The following is an 18,645-nucleotide window of genomic DNA, read 5'->3' as shown; positions in this document are numbered from 1 at the left end:
GTATTAGAAGATTGAGGAACTTACACACCAAGTAGACTAGGATGAAAGGGCTCTATCATGCAGATAAGAATTGAGGCAAGAAAGGACTGGCTTACTTGAAAACACACAGCTGGGGAAAATATCACCAGGATCATCACTGCAAATTCAGGTGCATGGTTTGCGCAGATGGCATTTTGACCTTCACAATAAAAGTGCTTTTGTCTCCTGGTTCTTGACTATCTTATATTGTCTCTAAAATAAAATGAAAAAGTGAAAAACCTCTGTGAAAAAATTTGCTGCTTTCTCAAGGAGTGTAAAAGCAGCTAGCTTACAAGCAGGACATACATTCTTTCCTAGTGAGGGTACTGTGATAAATTAGGGGTCACACTTGTAAGTAGTAAGGATTTATTCTCAAATAGGCAGGAAAATGGAGAAACATAGTAATACTCGATTATTAGGACTGCAATTCTCATGATGAAATTCTAAATATAGACTCATTAGCAGCTCTGTGGGATTAGGGTTCAGATTGAACGAAAGGAGACAAAGACTTCTTTCTCTAGAATATGTTATAACCTTGGCTATTGGCAAGGAAATAGTTTTGCATAGTTTATTTACATTCATTGCTCTATAAATATCTGCTACTTCAGTCATTACATTTTAGGGTAACTCTAAATGAAAGTTCCTGTGTTAAACCAGACTCTAGACTGTGTTTTGTTTTTAATGAGGGTTCTTCCACAAAATGTTCGATTGTGGCTAATGAGATATTAACAATGAATGCACTTGGACAGATGGGAAGACAGTCAGCTGTCTAAATCAGAAGATTTTCAAAGTGCAGTAAACAAATTATTAAGCACAATTCACTGGCTTAGTGCCATCACATACCATAGAGAATTGGTCAGAGAGTGCATCATGAAAAGCTTTTCAGGAGCAGCTAAATTCTACAGCTGTGGTCTTTGTTTTTCTAGTACTTTGCAAGAACAGAAGGGGGAATTACGAAAACGTCTATCATACACTACCCATAAGCTGGAAATGCTTGAAACGGAATTTGATTCTACACGTCAGTATCTTGAAATAGAATTGAGACGTGCTCAGGAGGAACTTGAGAAAGTAACTGAAAAACTGAGAAGGTTAGTAACTAACTTTTTGAAATAAGCAGATTTGAGGAATTTACAAAAGGATGTATTAAAGACATATGTAAGTAAAAATACAAACATTCTCAAATAGTTATTGTTTATTAATTAAGCATTGTATGTTCATGCTGAATACATACATTTCACATATATGAATATGTGTTACATAATGCATATGAAATTATGTGTATATCATACATAACATATTTTTTATTGAATGTAAATACACAAATATAAACATTTATATAGGTAGGTATATGATATTGTTTATGTGCAATTGTATGCATTGGTTAGTACTCTGTTGAATTACACATACCTCACATATATATATGTATACAGAAAATATTTTAATTATATTTTTAATTCTCCTTTGTATGATTCTATGATTAATTAATTTGTCTGCAAATTTTCAGTTGTTACTCTCCATTGAACTGATACAAGAAAAGAGTATTTGGCTCAAAGCTGAAACTAAGATCAATATAAACAATATTATGACATTTCACGTCATGATGCAGCAAATCATTCAATTTCCAGTCCCAAATAGAATGGAGTGATACCGAGAACCTATTACTTAAAATTACTAAAGCTGTGGCACAATGCTATTGCAAATCAAGGGCCCAGTTAATGTTAATGAGAAATTATCATAAGCATGAACACCTGACATTTCTGGTACTGATTAAAATGGTATGTAATCTTGCATTAAACTTAGCAGTGATTCTTCGTATCAATCTTTTCATTTGTTTACAACAATTTGGAGCCTAAAATTACCCATTTATGTAGGAATGTGTCTGCATTTGTTTTGAAGAGTTTGCTAAAAAGTATGTGGATAATTGAACCACTCGATTTAATTCACAGGATGAGTCAAAAGAAAATTCAGAACAAACCATTCCAGGGCTACACCCAAAGAAATCTTTTCATTCTTTGCAGAAGGCAAAAAAACTAAACCACAACAAAGCCAAAAAAATAAAAATAAATTTAAAAAAACCTATACACACGCAACAAAACCGAGTCCACCAAATAATTCTGTGTAAGTTTAAAAAATAATTAGGCTGTAAGATCTCAAATTAAGAAACATCCTAGTGTGTTCTTTTAACTTAGGTTCTTTCCCATCTCTGAGGCTTAAAACAGGACCAAAATGAGCAGGTGCATTATAGGAGTCATGACTGTGAAATCTGCACTTACCTATCAAGACCTCTTTTAGAGGCTTTCCGTATTGTTTTCTCACCATCAGTATTTTTTTTTTTGTTTCCATCATTTCATTTAGAGAAGGTATACTGAAAATAACGTTACTCTTGATGTAGTTTTGTTCTACTGTATGACAGTTCTAAGGGCAGGGAACATTGGTAACCTTTTCTCCCAAAACATTATTTTAGACACAGCTGTCATAAATCCTGAACGATCCTTATCTGGAGGACTGACCATCCCACTTTTGTTAAAAGAAAGGGAAAAAATACAGTCTTTCTTAAGTAAAAAAGCCCATATCAGCATCACCAGACACTGATGATTTAAGTACTCTTCAAAAATCAGGCCAGTCATTCTTAATTTTGCTCATGGCAAAGTCTAGCAATAGTACCTAAACATCAGATTAGTAGAACTGACTTTCCTGTACTCTACCTGAACATTGTACCGTATCATGGAGAAAATTTATATTAAAAAAAATATGTTTCGGACAGGTGAAGGCATTGGAGGCCCAGAATATTTTACAAGGTGAGTTTTAAAGATATTTCTATTGAGAATAGAAAGGCATACCACAAGTTAAACAAATAGATTTCCCAGCCTGGAAAAGGAAACTGTTGGAAATAAAACTGTCATTCTAAAGCATGTCAGCAGTATGTCACCAGTGTCAGAAAACCAGTATGAGAAAAACAAGGAATCAGAATTACTTTCAATATTATGTTTCTTTCTTTATTCACAGCACGGGGAGAAAAATTCAGCCCCTACTAATAAATAAGCCCTGTGTAAGATGATCCCACTTGCATACTAAAGAACATTTCTGTTATTAAACTTCCATTAGCATTGTGCAAAGAATTTTTCTGAGAAGCTGAACAGCCATCTTTTCCTACTCCTTTTGAAAGCTTTCGCTTTCTTAATTTGTCCAGAATTAACTGTTTTTGCTGGGCCTTCTCTTCTCTAACCTAAGCAGGAAGGTCATCTATGTGGCACCATGGTCAAGACTTTCGACCTCCATTTGTCTTTTTTGACCTACTGGGAGCAGTGCTGAGAGTGTTTCAAAATATTAACTGTGAAGTAGAGATTAGGCTTTGAAAAGTGACTGAAAGGACATTGGGGATTTCATATGACTCACAGTGATCCCCCTATCTAGAGTGAACAGCATGGCTTTTTAAAGTTAATATTTTAATAATATTCAAATACTAATATAGAGACTCAAACCTTTCTCCTAAGGTCACACTGGTTTTCCTGCTGGAGACTGCACCCTAGGAACCAGCTGCTCAAGGTCTTCCTGGCATTTTTGAGGGAGCAGAGATATTTTAAGATACAAGGAATAAATCTATACAAGCATATTTTTAGTGCTAAGATTAGCTCCCGCTCTTAATTGTTTCACCAAAAGCTAGACACATCATGGGCTAAAGGGGTTTTCAGATCAGAAACCCAGTAACTATGTTAGCTTTAGAATAAACAGAGGAAAAAATATTTTGTTTCTATAAGAAAACCAGTGTAACTTGTGTTAACAGAAAAAGATTTTTGAACAAGGTTACTATTTTAAGTCACTTTTCAAAGCTAAGCAGAACTCAGGGTGAAATTCTCTTCTTTGCAGAAGGCCAACCCAAGCCTGTGTTTTACTTCAGATATATTTCAGAGCCACGTGAGGGCTTTGAAATAAAGACTTTTCAGGCTTTCTCTTCAGTGATGATCAGTAGTCTTTGAGAAAAATGTGTTATCTGCTTGGTTAGAGTTCTGATACCTGGTGTTCAGTGTGGTCAGAATACTTCTCACTAGAGTCCAATTTAATGAGGCATCTATACATGCATTTGTTGCATACACACATATGTGGATGTCATATAATTCTATTAATTTAACAACAAAAAGCCATCAAATGCCATCAAAATGATTGTAATTTATCAATTCACATGCAAAGATTTTCTCCTTAAACTGGTTCAGAGGTTAATGAAGATGAGCTGCTCTTTGATTTATTTATTTACAGAGAATCCCAATTTATGACAAAAATATTTCATACTTCACAAGACTCAGACTACATGTATAATTTTTTTTTTCTACACACTGAGTTAAGTTACCATTTACTCATCTGATCATTCTGAACGGGAATAATCTTCCCTCCTCCTTTATTTCACAGTAATTGCCATGTTCCTCTTTTATCCATTTAACACCTTCTTTCATTTGTGGCTGAGCCTGCTTCTCCCTGTTCCATCTACATCTGCTGCCACTTCTTTTGGAGCAGTGGATTTAAATTGGGTTTTATTTGGATATCTGCATGTGTATGTGCTTATATATGTGTGCACATTTATGCTTATTTTGACCACCTTTGCATACCATTCTCAATAGAAACACTTTTTGAAGCTCAACTTCCTACATACTGTGTATTTTTGGTTTAGGTTTATTGTTTGGATTTGATTTGCTGGCAGGTGGTCAATTTTTTCAATGCAAAATCTGGGTCTGTTGGATACTTTCTGGTAAACATATAAAACTGTAAAATTTGATGGACAAAGACTCAATACAAGCAGAGAAGCATATTGTAATAAGGTATTGCAAAAACCCACTACCATCTACTGCACAGAAGCACTGCCATTTGAAAGCCATTATATTAGTGGTAACTGATCTGGTCATCTTTAGTAAGAGAAAACTAGTGTCTGTAGAAGCTGACAACTAAATTCACTGGTGCATTGCCATTGTAATAAGACAGATATACAGGTTATCTGGCTGCAATTGCTGTTAGTTTTGTTCATGTTTTTAAAGATATGGAAAGAAACCTTCAATATGTACCTTGAGCACTCCACATAGCTCTGTACTGCAGAAAAGACTCAGGTACAGAGAAATTGAGCTAGAAAAGCCCTGAAACAATGTTTTGTTTTGCACTATTCCTTCATTCATAAATTTATACAGATACTTTTGAACCGATGCAAACTTTTGGGAAAAAGCTGTGGATCACAACAGACAAGACAGTAGGGCACCTCTGGTATCAGCCTGCAGGCCTTATTTTCATAAATCCTTGCTCCGCACAATACTGCACACAGCCTTATCAACTCACATAACAGCGTCAAGTAACTGTCTGCAGTCATAGCCAGCTTAAGCCTCTTCACTTCCCTTAGTTTATCAAAATTATTTTTATCTTCTCTTTACCGTGATGGGTAGAGGGTACCCTGAGATTTCTTTCTGCTATGTTGACATTGGCTAAAGAGCTGCACACATCCCAAGTACACCTAAAACCGCACAAATAAAGGTGGCTTAGTAGTAAATAGTGCATCTAACAGTTACATGGATAATGTAGAGATCCATGAACTTCAGTCAACCTTTTAAGTCACCTGGGCATTTACAGAATGACACTGTGAGAACTACTGAGCAATGACCAAGTCATCACTACAGTCTCACAGATTTCTAGCCCATTTGGGTTACCACCTTTGCAAACACCATTGACCACCTACTCTCCCTACAAGAGTGGAAATCTTTCCTGTTCAGCAGCTGTATAAAACTCACATAATGCCAACATTTTCCCTAGGATCACAATATGTGATCCCCAAACCTCCATACCCTGGGGAGCTTCACCCTTGGGTATGTCATTCCTTATACCCCCTGTGCATCTGTCTTCACCACAGAGCTCTCTTCTCAGAGCCACGGGGCAGAAGGTGTGGTGTGACTGGGAGCCCTGTGTGGGATATCGCCATCCCCTGGTCTGTCCTCAAATAGAGAATTTGGTTTATGTAATGGAGAAGAAAATCTCCATGACTACAGAAGCATGGAGGGACCTGAGCTGTCACTACAAGAAGGAGTGGGCTGGACACCTCCATTAGTCACTATGACATGGGTTGACTGCAGGTCTCAGTTCTGGCTTCAGAATCTATCCCTAAACACAAAAGAAATCAAAGGGAATATTTAATCCTAATCCCTTCCTGATCCCAGTGGAAATTACATCCAGGCTCAGACTTCTCAGATTAAGTAACTTTCTGTTGAATGAAATTGTATTACATCCAGTTCACTCTTACGCAGTGTCAAAAATAAACGTTTCACTGAAAATACATTGTCCTATTCACTGAAGATTCTCAGAGCAAAAATATAGAAGTATTCAGACAAACTTTACACAGCTAAACTTCCAACATTTGCTTTACATTTTTATTCATCCTTTTGTGGTGATATCCTCTCCTTAACTTCTGTGAAGAGAAAGACACAGCTACTACTTAAATAGGGATGCTTTTCCCACATGCTAAGCAGCTTCTTCACTGCAATACCATGGTTACATTCCGTGGAACATAAAGATATACAGAATGAAACTTTTCTTTGGTGTATTGCTCTGGAATAAGCAGGGAAGACTCATTTTCTAAGTCCATACAATTTCTCAATTCTAATAAAAAGAAACACCCACCTTTTCAGCATGAGATATCTAGATTTGCTGAGGACAGAGAATGTGTTGCTGAGGTTCAAGGATGTGCAATTCCTTTGAACTTCTGTCAAAAGGGGAGTATTTCCTTCTAAGTTATTTGCTTCTACTGCAGTCACTAGGTTTCTGCTGCTATTCTCCACATTAGGAGAGTCTGCTAAATCTCTTTCTGTAGTGTCTAAGCAGAAAGCTCCAGCCTCCTCCCTGACATATAATTTGTGAGCCTGACGCACAGCTACAATCCCTTTGTGCAAGTTCTCATGCTGTGAAGCATGTCTGCACATAAGCACAGAACAGCAAACACATTTTCACTTCCTGACAGAATTTGCTGCTAAATATAGTAAACAAATATGACATAGAAGTTTGCTTAAGAAGTAGGTGGTAATTGCATTTCAAAGGAAACCACTGACTGGCAACAGGAGTGGTAAGAAAATAGATTTCAAGTAGTGCAAGCCACAGTTTTGTACTGATGTGAAAATTACAGGTAAAAATAACACAAAAAATACATTCAATTACATGATATCATCTTTGTTTTAGGATACAAAACAATTACCTAGCCTTACAAAGAATTAATCAGGATCTGGAAGATAAACTTTACAGAATGGTAAGTTATAAGTGAACTTTTTTTTTAATATTAAATGTGCTTTTATGGTTCTTAAGTCCTATGACAAACATATTTGCTCCAAGTGCAGTATGCTTGAAAAGGATATATGGGTTTATCTTTATCATGATCTAAAGCCCAAGCTGTGTAAAATGGCGTATCTCCATTAATTTAAATACAGATTGCATTGGCTGATGATCTGAGTAAATATTAACTTTAAGATAATTCTCACTAATTTAGTTAATAACTTCATGGGTTTTAAATATTTACATTTTCATTAATTAACCGATTTAAATAGAGTAACCTAAGATTTTCTCATGCTTTTAAGATACTTTCACTCAATTTTTATTAGTTAATTTAATAGAGCTTGAATAGCCTGATTTTTGCACGCTGTTTTAACTATAAATATCAGCATACTAATTTGTTATCTGCATGTATCTGCAACCACAATGTCAAAGTCACAGGTCAATTAGTAACTGAGTAAGGAAATCACTGCACCACTTGCGGTCTCCAGCTAGGACAAAAATTACAAGACAGCACCATTCATTCAAAAAGGTTTGAAGATATTTAAAAGAAATGGCAACATCCTGAGTGTGCTGGCTCATTTCTAATGCCCTTGGGACATCATCCTCACTGCTGGGAGAAAAGTTAGAGGGAAATCTAAGGGTAATGTTTAAAGTGAAAAAAAAGAAAAAAAGAAAAACCACACAACTGTTTTGATCTTCAAAAGATCTTCAGGTCTTGTGCACAGCCTGCCCTTCCTATTCTCCCAGATCAGTGTGACTGGTCATTCCCTGCTTTCTTCCCTGTCTGGCCCTATACCCAGCAACTCCCAAGCAAGAACAGTGTACGTACCAGACAGATGTCCAGGAAGAGGCCTGATGGATCACTGTAAGGAAGCCAGGATAAGCCAACATCTTGCACAGGTCTCATAGATAACATTTCCGTGGGTGGGCAGCTTAAAGTGAAGGGAAAGGTTTATTTTTCTTTGAAAAAAAAGTAGGGACTATGGCAACATACTCGAGAGACATCATCCTTTACAAAGAAATCAGAGACAAATTTCTGAAAATGACTTTGTTCTTATCTCATGACTCCATTAAAATAGATGACAATGAATGAAGTACTGATGCATTTTTAACTGGCTGGAAATAGGGCAAAGTTACAGCTGGGTTAGAGCTGATATTTGTTTATACAGTAGCATAAAATACATTTGATCTCATGGTGTTTTTTCTCCATTTTTCCTTTGTTACATTCTTTCCCCTTTTATCTAAATCACATCAGGATTTTATCTTCATCTTTAGCCTAATATTTATTAGATACATGCTACAAAACAGAAATAACTTTGAGGCATTCTGAATGGTAAAATAAATTCAAAATATATATATAAAAAGAAGGACTCCAGAAAACCCTTGCTTTATCAGCAAGTATTTCAGATCAAAGCAAAAAATTTTTAAACTGATGTTTCAGCAACCTCTTAAAACACAAAGATTTCAGAGCATATCTCAGAAAGAAGGAAGACTGCATCTATGGAGGACTGTACCTTTTTTTATCCCACTAATTTGACAGTCATTGAAGGCAGCTTCAGAGATTCAAAGAAGATCAACCAGGCTTTGTACACCACTTAAATCCAGACTGATTTGCCTTCTGAAACACTGAAACTGGAGACAAGAATCAAAACCAACCAATAACAACAACAACAACAAAAATCAGATAGAAATTCTATTAAAAGAAAAAAAAAAAGATGAAGAAAATAGTTACATATTGAAAAAAAAGTACCAAATCATCTGATTTTCAGAACATTTCAAAACACTCAATACTTCAAAGAAAGTTGAATTAAATAACAGCTGGTCTGCTTAGTCAACAGTTTATGGTGGACTGTGCTCTTGGACACCTTTCCCTCCCTCTCCTGTTTAGGAGGAACAGCTGTGTTTATTTTTTGGTCTAATTTATTCAGTTTGCCATTCTAAAATCAAAAGCCTTTGATTTCTCTACCTTTATCCAAATATATAAGCTGTGTTCTTCCTCTCCTTCCCTTTTTCTCTATTTTCACATATATGTGCATATATGCACACATACATACACACTCTGATTCTTACACAAATTCTGACCATTTAATGTGTCCAAAAGTATCAAGGGGGGAAATTATGTGCTCCTGGCTCTCCATTCCTGGGGTGACCTAGGCTGCCTCCAGAAGAATCTTTCTCCCTGCCTTTGCAGGCTACCCATAACTCAACCTCTCCCATTGAGCTGTCCCAGCAAATCACAACTAATCTGGGACTTCACTCTGGCCTTCTTCTTCTATTGATGTTTGAGCACTCTGAATGTTAAAGTCTTCTGGTATTGGTATAAAGGATGTAAAAAATAATCATTAATTCATTAGCAGTCACAGGAAAGAAGCTGAAGTAGCAGTTATTTTCCTTCTAGGCTCTGCTTCCTTTTGAGTGCTAACCTATAAAATATTTAAAGCTGTTTGAAAGCACGCTCCTGATCACAGCAAATAACATCCAATTGAAACCTCTGTTACATCAGAACTGCAAATAAAAATATAAACTAGACTGTCTGTGATGGCTAAGAACTGAAACCTGAAATCAGTGGAGAGTTTTGTATATTAAAGTGGGCAAAATTAAATACATGACACTGTAGCAGCAGATGCAGCACAGAGCTAAGATCCTGATGTTATTACTTAAATTTCTGTTCCTTCCATAGCCATGGTCTTCAAGTGGAGATTTGTTTGCTCCTTTAAGCGCTGATGAAACAGGGGAATATGCAAACTGTCTTCTTAAATAATTAAGCCTTATAACTATTTTTTTTTTCCATTAAGCTGTGGGAAAGGACTAAGCAGAGTCTTTAAATTTTTTTACTATGAGTGCAACCTGGGGCTGTTAAATCAAAGAACGTAACTTCATATCTAATCCCTGTTGTTACCAACATACTTCACTTGCACTGACACTGGTCTGAGTTTCCTGCAGATTCTTGACCACAGTCCTGCTGGTCACAAACAGCAGATGCAAGTTGATTATAAAAGTCTTCCCAACCATGCGTTAATATATCATTTTTATCATCTCAATTCAATGATATTTTGCATATGATCCTCACTTATTTTAAAAAGTTACTGAAGCTTTAAGGCTTTCTGTTGCAGGTAGATCTGCATTTTCCTTTAAAGACATAAAACAGATACTCAGTTCTAAAAAATCTAAATGATAATGAATATTGTACCCATTTCACTCCTGCATTTTGAATGTACCTTAAAATCTGATTTCATACCTTATTCCCCAGAAAGACTCTAAAGTATCTATTCTGTAAGTAGAAAGTAAGCTTGGCATCATCTGTGACATAAGCTCACTTCTCATGCAAAGTCCTTTAATAAAGCAGAATTTAAGCTTCTGTTTCATCTCAAACTCATGCCATCTGCATCTCTTATAAGTATACACAGATAGCATTGGAGATGGATAGGAAAGGTGGCAGTCCTGTCGGAAGGGGCAGAGAGCTCTTGTGACCTGGGAGCTAGCTGATAAATCAGTGTACGTGCTTTGTAAACCATCACACCCAGTACTCCTTGGCCTGCCAGTCCATCTATCAGAAGACTGCCACCAAACCAAAACCTTAACATTTTGCTTCTAAGAATATCAGCAGGTTCTCCCCCAGTCTGTGGGGTTAGGTTAATGTTTTTAAGAAAAAAAACATTGGTTATTTCTCTCTCAGTGCTGGTTCAGGACCTCTCAGCACTGTAGGCAATACTCAGTGCTATCAGACATCAGGAACATGATCAGACTCTTATATTTAGCCGTGTAGGAGCTGCTGGGCACCATCTCCACCAGCTTCAGCCACCAGGACATCATTTCCTTCCCATGCAAAGCCAGTATTCTCCATCTGTACACAGTGATTATGTATTTTATCATCTGTCAAGATGAAAACTGTTGCAACACATTAATGCCTGATTTTTAATTTACATTAAGGCTGGCTGGGAGGTGTGAATCAGCCATAAAGTTGGAAGAAATTATTATATAAACTGGCAGTACAGAGGGATTTGTGTTAAGGACTATCAGGTCTAAAATGCTATATTATCTGAGCACTGCACTGATTTTTATCTAGTTTCGTCCTCTGCCTGTGGTTTAGAGGTGTACAGCAAACAGTTTGTGGTCTATTTTATAAATAATTATTTTTCCAACTCTTGAATACCTAGGGATTTCCAGTCTGCTGGCCATAATATAAAGCCAAGCATCTCCAGCTGTAGAAATCCAAAGAGGAATTAAATAAGAGCTGAGCAATTTTCAGATGTGCACAGAAGATTTGTGTTACAGGATTGTCATTTTAAAGGAAACATATTTCTGGATTTCCAGGCCATAAAGTTAGGGAATATGGAATGGTGTGAGGATTTTGATGAACAAATCCAGTCAGGCATTAAAATCACCTGGCTACCAGAGTGAACTCAGCCTTAGAATTTAAGTTCACTACTAGCCTCTATCTGAGTGCCCCATGAAAGCTATTGGTTACCTTCCAAAATGGTTCAAATCAAAACTGAAAGATGAAAACTAGAGATGACCTAAATATACTTAAAAGAATTTGCATCCCAAAGACAAAAAAAAAAGTTTAGAGTCAGCTCAGCCTAGCAGGCTCATTTGCTCACATTCAGTGAAGACAGATGTGAATTTCAAGAGAAATTTATATTAGTTTGTTATCTGAGGCAGAATCCAGAGAAAGTCCATGCCTCCTGGACTAAAGCAACAGCAAAACATTTCTAAGGAAGGAAATGACCATGCATGGCACAGAAACATATAGTTATAAAAATAGTGGTTAAAAAACGCATTTCTAAGAGGCTTTTAGGTTTCATCGTTTTATGCCAACAGGCATTTTATATTAAAGATCTTTTCTACCTCTGACTGATTCTTTTCACACTAATTTCCAAGGTAAGAAAAAGTATTGCCAAAGAGGATATAAGACTTAGCTTTTTCAAATTCCACAGTTTAACTCCTGTAGTACCTACACAGGCTCAGACTAAGTAGATCCATCAGTTTTGTAGCCCTGCATAAGCTGGGGGGCACAACACAACACCGCCTCACAAAAGCACAGCAGTGCTTTCTTCTTCGGTCCTTTCTTATTCCCTCTCTGAATGTAGATTCACTTCCTATAAGGCAGTCCAGCCTCATCCTAGTTAATGCAGACTTTTCCAGAGCCATATGCTTATTCCTCTGCTCTGTCTTTGCCTCTTAGAAGGACCTCTTCCACAAGTACCAGCAACCTTGGGAAGGTATACAGTGACAAAGAGCACTCCTCATCTCCAATGTCTTCTCTGTTGAATGATGCAGAGCTCCACAGCTCTTTGCTTCTCATCCTTCTTTATACAGAACTATCTGCCAGTTCAACACAAGGAAAAGGAAAGAGAACAAATAAGCCTGAAAACCTTTTGTGTGCCAGACACTCTACACATCTCAAAGTCTTTCACAAGAGTAGTACTAAATGCAGAAGAGAAGGCACAGAAGACTGGAAACTCTTGGCCAAAGTCATCAGCAAGGAAAATTATTCGGCAAAGAGCTAATTGCCAAAAACTCTCAGATCTTCTCTATCCAAATCCAATGTCTACAAGAAGGATCAAAACATGTCTTAGGTTCTCCTCAATCTAATTTCCGATATCAGTGACTTATATTCCATTTACAACTTAAAAAGAAATTAACAAAGACACAGTTTGGCAGAGTATTGTTTTAAAAAAAAAAAAAACAAAACCAAAGAAAAAAGAATAAAACAAATTGAGATACTTACTTAAGAAAAGTATTGGACCATTTAGACCGGATCCACATAGGAGGTTTCTGTCATCTGCTTTCATAATCTAGTTTATTTCTAAATAAAGTAAACTACCTTTTGAAAATAGTGCAGCAGTAACAGAATTCAAGAACCTGCCATGTTGAATGTACAGAAGGGAATGTTGAATTAACTCAGATAAGAAGAGAAGGACATTTTTCAAGAGAAAATGAAAAGAAGGAGGGAGGGAGTCTGATTTATACATTGTCTTGTTCTGTTTGGATCCCTCACGCTCACAGAACGGTGCTTTGAGCACGTAGGATCATCAACATTGTGGGATCTTCTATAAATTTTGTTATCACACATGACTCTGCCTCCAGCAGAGTTCTCTTTGCTCAACAGAGATGTAAGCTTTGTTTTTCTACAGAAACACACATCTCTTCTGTCAACCTACTTTCACTAACACAGCATTATGAGGTACTATTACATTTGCCTCATCATGCCGTCTCTCATCCCTTCAACCATAATTTATTTAGCATTTTATTATCCAGCAGAACTCCATCCTAGCAAGACTTGCCACTGATATGAAATGTGGGAGACACACGGAGAGACTACAAGCACATTTTGTCAGCTCCATCTGAATTGCTAGCAGAAAGAACCCAGAGTGGGAAGCTGAGTAGTCAGCCTAGAAAGGCTCAGGCCATAAACAGATGGGTATATTTTTTCAAGTGTAACTACAGTTCCGGGGAAGATAACAGCAAGTAAAGCCTCACCTCCCTCTTCCAACAAGTTGCCCACATTATCAGCAGGGTCAGGCAATGAGCTGATTGTGTTTGATTATAACCAGCTGACTCTCATTGAGCTGAGCATCATTGATTCCCTAAGAATTGCTGCTCCATCAGCAGATCTAACAGCTATGAACAGAAAAGGACCTTTTTACCACAGATATTATCTAGTATCTGGAGCAATGTCCTGACCAAATTAAAAAGATGCAGTGGGATGTCAGGGCTACAGGGTACAGATGTGATGCTCTTAACTTCAGCTCAGAGACTCTCACCTTGCAGAGTAATTGTAAAACACCTGCCACTGACTGAGCAGCCCGCTGGTTCATGACTGGGAGAACAATAAGCAAGTGCAGCATAGATCCATATTTTAGTGTATCTAAGCAGAACCCAAGCAGAGAATGATGGGATCCTTACCTAGACAAGGTTTGTTTACATGTATTTAATTTAGATAAATAAAGTATCCTTGTCTAAAATGGCTTTTCTGTTCATATTTTCATTCCAAATGACCTATATAAGAAACAAGTGTCTTTACCATGAGTTCAGGTTAGACATAGGACAGGAATTGAAGTGAAAGTCTTGGGACAGAATACATGATGACCTCTAGCTAGAGGTGTAGATACAGGCAGTTCCTATGTGGTGTAAGTCAATCATATTTCCAAGAAAGAGCAAATTTATACAGCTGTCAATGATAAGTAGTATGAACTAGTGTACCCTGCTCAGAATGGCTATTACTACTGACTTCAGTCAATACATGCTTGCCCCATGAAGAAATTTTCTGGACTAACACTTTACTTTTTTTATAGTGGGAAGATAAATACTCATCTTGTGTATATTCTACTAATAACTTGCAATGAAAATGCCTTTGCTTCAGATGCAGCACTTTGACAACATTACAGTAGCCACATTTATTTCTGTGATACATTATTAATTATACACTAGTGATATTTGAGTTACGTTCTTTTCTTTTGCTGCTGTGGAATTACATTTCAAGACTGTGACATGGGGTAGTCAAGGAAACAAATCTTTATAAGACCTTCCCTAGAACAAAGTTGAATGTAATATTAAGAGCAAATCATTCTTCAAGTGAAATGTCATACATCATGAGCTCTAGATCCTCAGACTACTGTAGCCCCACAAAATTGTCTTTGATAACAATATTCTCTTTGGAAATCAAAAAGAGAAATCAGATTCTGCTTCAGGTCATTTTTTAATCAACATCCAGTGATGTTTATTAAAAAACATAAATTCTGTAATTTAACTCTGATGGACAAATTAAGTCAGATAAGTAATTTAGACTTAGAAAAGAAAAAAGATGCTGCTTCATTTCATAGATCTATTTTCCAGAGTAAACTATTTAAATTATTATGAATGCAGAAGATGCATTGGTAAGACATATCTAGTTCCTGTCTATCATAAAATGAAGAAACTGACAAACTTGAACATCCCACTGTGAATTCCAGTGCTGTATTTTTATTCTGCCAAAAGATCCAAAGCAATTAAAAAAAATATGTTCAAAGACTAAACATCTGTATGCCTAAACTCCACCCTCCTCCTCAGGCAACTCTTCTGGTAGAGGGGCAAAGTAGATGGTAACATTTTCACAATGATCTCTTTCCTAACAAATTCCTTTCTTGCTTTTTCTTTCCCTTAGTATGTATTCCTGAAATCCCTTTCCAACTTTAAAGATCTTTTCCCTCCTTATTTAAGTGAGGATTTTTTTTTCCTTTATGTCTTGAAATCCCCTTAGTCCTGGACTTGCATCCTGGGAACACATGACACAGTATACACAAGCACATCAAAGTTCCCAAGTAAATATTTCTCCATTATTCTTTTCTGTCAGCTCATGTTGACATTCTTTTCTGTCAACTCTATGTCTTGACTTTGTTTTATGTGTCTTCTGTCTGAGAGCCTTGCTTAATTCTGCATTATCAAACAAATTAGTAAGGAACAGGTAAAAGCAAGTGAACATCCCTAAACAATGGGACTCTCTCTGACTCCATAAATGCATTTGAGAGTCCAAAATAGCTTGGTGGTAACACATTATGAAGTTTCACTATCTTCTGTATAAATCTGATGAATTTTCTTAAAACTATTTCTGTCCTAGCCATATTTTTCAGCCTTACTGCCTCTGTACCCTCATTAGTATCGTAAGAGATATGTACAGAAAAATGCATCCTTTTATTTTGGGAAATGATTAATATTCCAAACATTCATGATGTGACTACAGATATTTTCAATGGGCTTAAATGAACTAAATTCATATTTTGACTATTTTTCCCCAATGTACCATACCATAATCTGGCATAAGAAGGATTAGAAAAGACTTGATTTAATTATATGCTCTGTCTGAGCAAATACAATTCAATTAAAGAAGATGTGATTATTAAATCTAAAATACATTAGCAGGCATCCATCAGTCAGATACTTGAGCTTTAAATTAATAAATAGTTCTTTTACAGTTACACAACTACTAGAAAGAGGATCAGAATTAAAAACCTCTAATAAAATTATCCCAAGTCACTCAATGCTTGATTTAAAGTAAAATTTACTGAATGGATTTTGTGCGCCAGTTGTAGTAAGTTCAATGAAATTTGTAACAGTCTTGGGTGACATCAAGGTAGCCAATTTTGTTTTGTCACAAAATGTAGTCTTTTTTGTTTCCATACATTGACCAATACATTTCAAAATTTCTTTCATATTTAAATATTTTAGTAGTCTTTTCCTTCAAATTTCTCCTGAAAATACAAACAGTTATTAAAGAATATAGTGCATGCATAGGTTAAAACCTTTAATTTCTATATAACATGCCAGGAAAACAGATTAAAGGTCATCAGAGACATCTAAACAATCAAGCAATGATCGATTTTATTCCTTCTAATAGGGAGTCACCAATGCCCAACTCAAGATGCTAATGAGAGCTGTCTCAATGAGGTAGATGGTGCTGTTCAATCTTCCAAAACATCCTAGTAAGAAATGTGGGGTTTAAAACTTGGCTGTGTCAACCTGCTGCACTAAGATTGACATGTCAAGCCTCCCCAGTACCTGCTCTGCTTCTCTGAAAATTTTCATACTGTTTACATTAATGTTTCTCAGAGTTCCCAGTTGCAGTGATGCAAGAGCTCAGTAAATATAACATCAAGGGGAGAAAATGTATTTGAACAAGACTCATTTTCCTTCATGGTGACTCATAAAATTGGTTTGATCTGCTGCAACGAGATTTTGATAAACCCTCACTGTATGGTCTTCCCCAACTTTGCATTGCTCAGCTTTCAGGAATTTGTCTTCTGGGTAAATAACCAGAGGTGAAAAATAAAGAGTGACATATTCCACAAGGAAGAGGAATTATAGGCCAGAAGCCTTTTTGGAAAATAGTACTGATAGAACATGGATCTGCTTGCTTCTTCAGATGTTTTATATACAAATACTCTTCTTTACACAGATGTAATACAATTTTAAAGGCCCAGGAATCAGAATGAGGAAGTTTACTGTCAATTTCACAGACACTAGAGCCAAATAGCCTTTTTGTTCTCAAGAGTACCCAGTAGATAGCTGAAAGATATGAGCCATCCACGTAATTCCTGGTCAGAGGTGTCTTTCTCCTACAAGTAAAGCAGGATGGAAAGCAGGATACCAGGGAAGATGAAAACTGGGCATATGGCTGGACATAGGAGATCTGGGCTCCTAGTAGTACTGATCTATTTCTTATTAGGAAGACAAGCTGCCCGGATTAGCTCTGCCAACTCTGCCAAAGCAAATAGGAAGGTACCATATATGCAAGTGGACGGTTGTATCAGCCAGGCATCAACTTAAATAACAAGACAAAAAAAGAATTGAGAGGTAGAAATATTAGCATTCGTTGTTAAAATGAAGATGTCAAAGATAAAACTATTCAAGTTGCCAAGAGGTATGAAAAGAGGCTCTGGAGTTGCCCATATGCCAGTGGTAGCAGTCCAGTGGTAACCCACAAATTTGGGAGTTTTCATGCAATGCATATGCGTTAGTATCAGACAGTATGACAGAAGCTCACACAAAAGATTTGTATTACTAAAATACTTAAATCAGCTTGTTTAAGAGAGATCAAGTGGACTTCAGAGTCTGGTGTTGGCATGCTATATTGTGTGTAGCACCTTGAATATAATTAGACTCAAAAATAAATAGATTATAGAAATAATTTCTGAATTATTCATAGAAGGCAGAGGCAGAGTACACCTTGGTCTGTGTGCCTACAGACAACCACATTGCAACAGAGAAGGAGATGAGCAGCATCTCTAAACACTGCTATTGGTAGCACACAAGAAAAAATAACGCTGTCATCTTTAGCTTTAACAACCTATGCTGACAGTCATTTACAACCAGTATAGAGCTCTTTGGAACACATTGAAAAAATTCCTAATGAAAATCTCCCAGCTATGAAAACATGATTTCTTCATTAAACATAATTCTCCCTTTGCTTTTATTATGATTAATAGAAAGAATTCTCTTTGAACTAAAGTGAATTGGTACTTAAACATAAGAGATCAAATTTACTGCATTTGATATTTCTATTCAAAATAAAATCCAAACCAATGGTGTATCTATTCAATGCAAAAAAGGGGAAAAGAAAAGTGAATCTCACAAAACTGATAATTATTTTGAGTCAAACCAAATGAAAATATTTTAAACATTTACTAATCATCATTCATGTTATTTTGCTAAAAAACAGATCTAACTCTTAGGAATGAAAGAAAAGAAAGTTATGATTAAAAACCTTGAAGAAAGAATTACTATGTAAAAAGGAAATTGTACAAGTAGCAAGTGCTCTGAAGAACTGATAGCAGTCAATACGATTACAAGCCCTGAAATACA

General features: G+C 36.4%; 1 protein-coding gene across 5 annotated transcripts in view; it reads left to right on the top strand.

Moving 5' to 3' along the window:
- The window catches only part of BEGAIN (brain enriched guanylate kinase associated), a 148,664-nt gene that overhangs the window by 93,548 nt on the left and 36,471 nt on the right, over positions 1-18,645 (top strand). For all 5 annotated transcript variants that reach the window (XM_046942492.1, XM_015287793.4, XM_040701263.2 and 2 more), the window contains 2 exons: positions 945-1,106; positions 7,216-7,282. In XM_046942492.1, coding sequence (XP_046798448.1) covers positions 945-1,106; positions 7,216-7,282 — 229 coding nt within the window. The remainder of the gene's footprint in view (positions 1-944; positions 1,107-7,215; positions 7,283-18,645) is intronic.

Source organism: Gallus gallus, chromosome 5, assembly GCF_016699485.2.
Source record: "Gallus gallus isolate bGalGal1 chromosome 5, bGalGal1.mat.broiler.GRCg7b, whole genome shotgun sequence".
NCBI classification, from domain to species: domain Eukaryota; kingdom Metazoa; phylum Chordata; class Aves; order Galliformes; family Phasianidae; genus Gallus; species Gallus gallus.
This window is presented reverse-complemented; position numbering and strand designations above follow the sequence as displayed.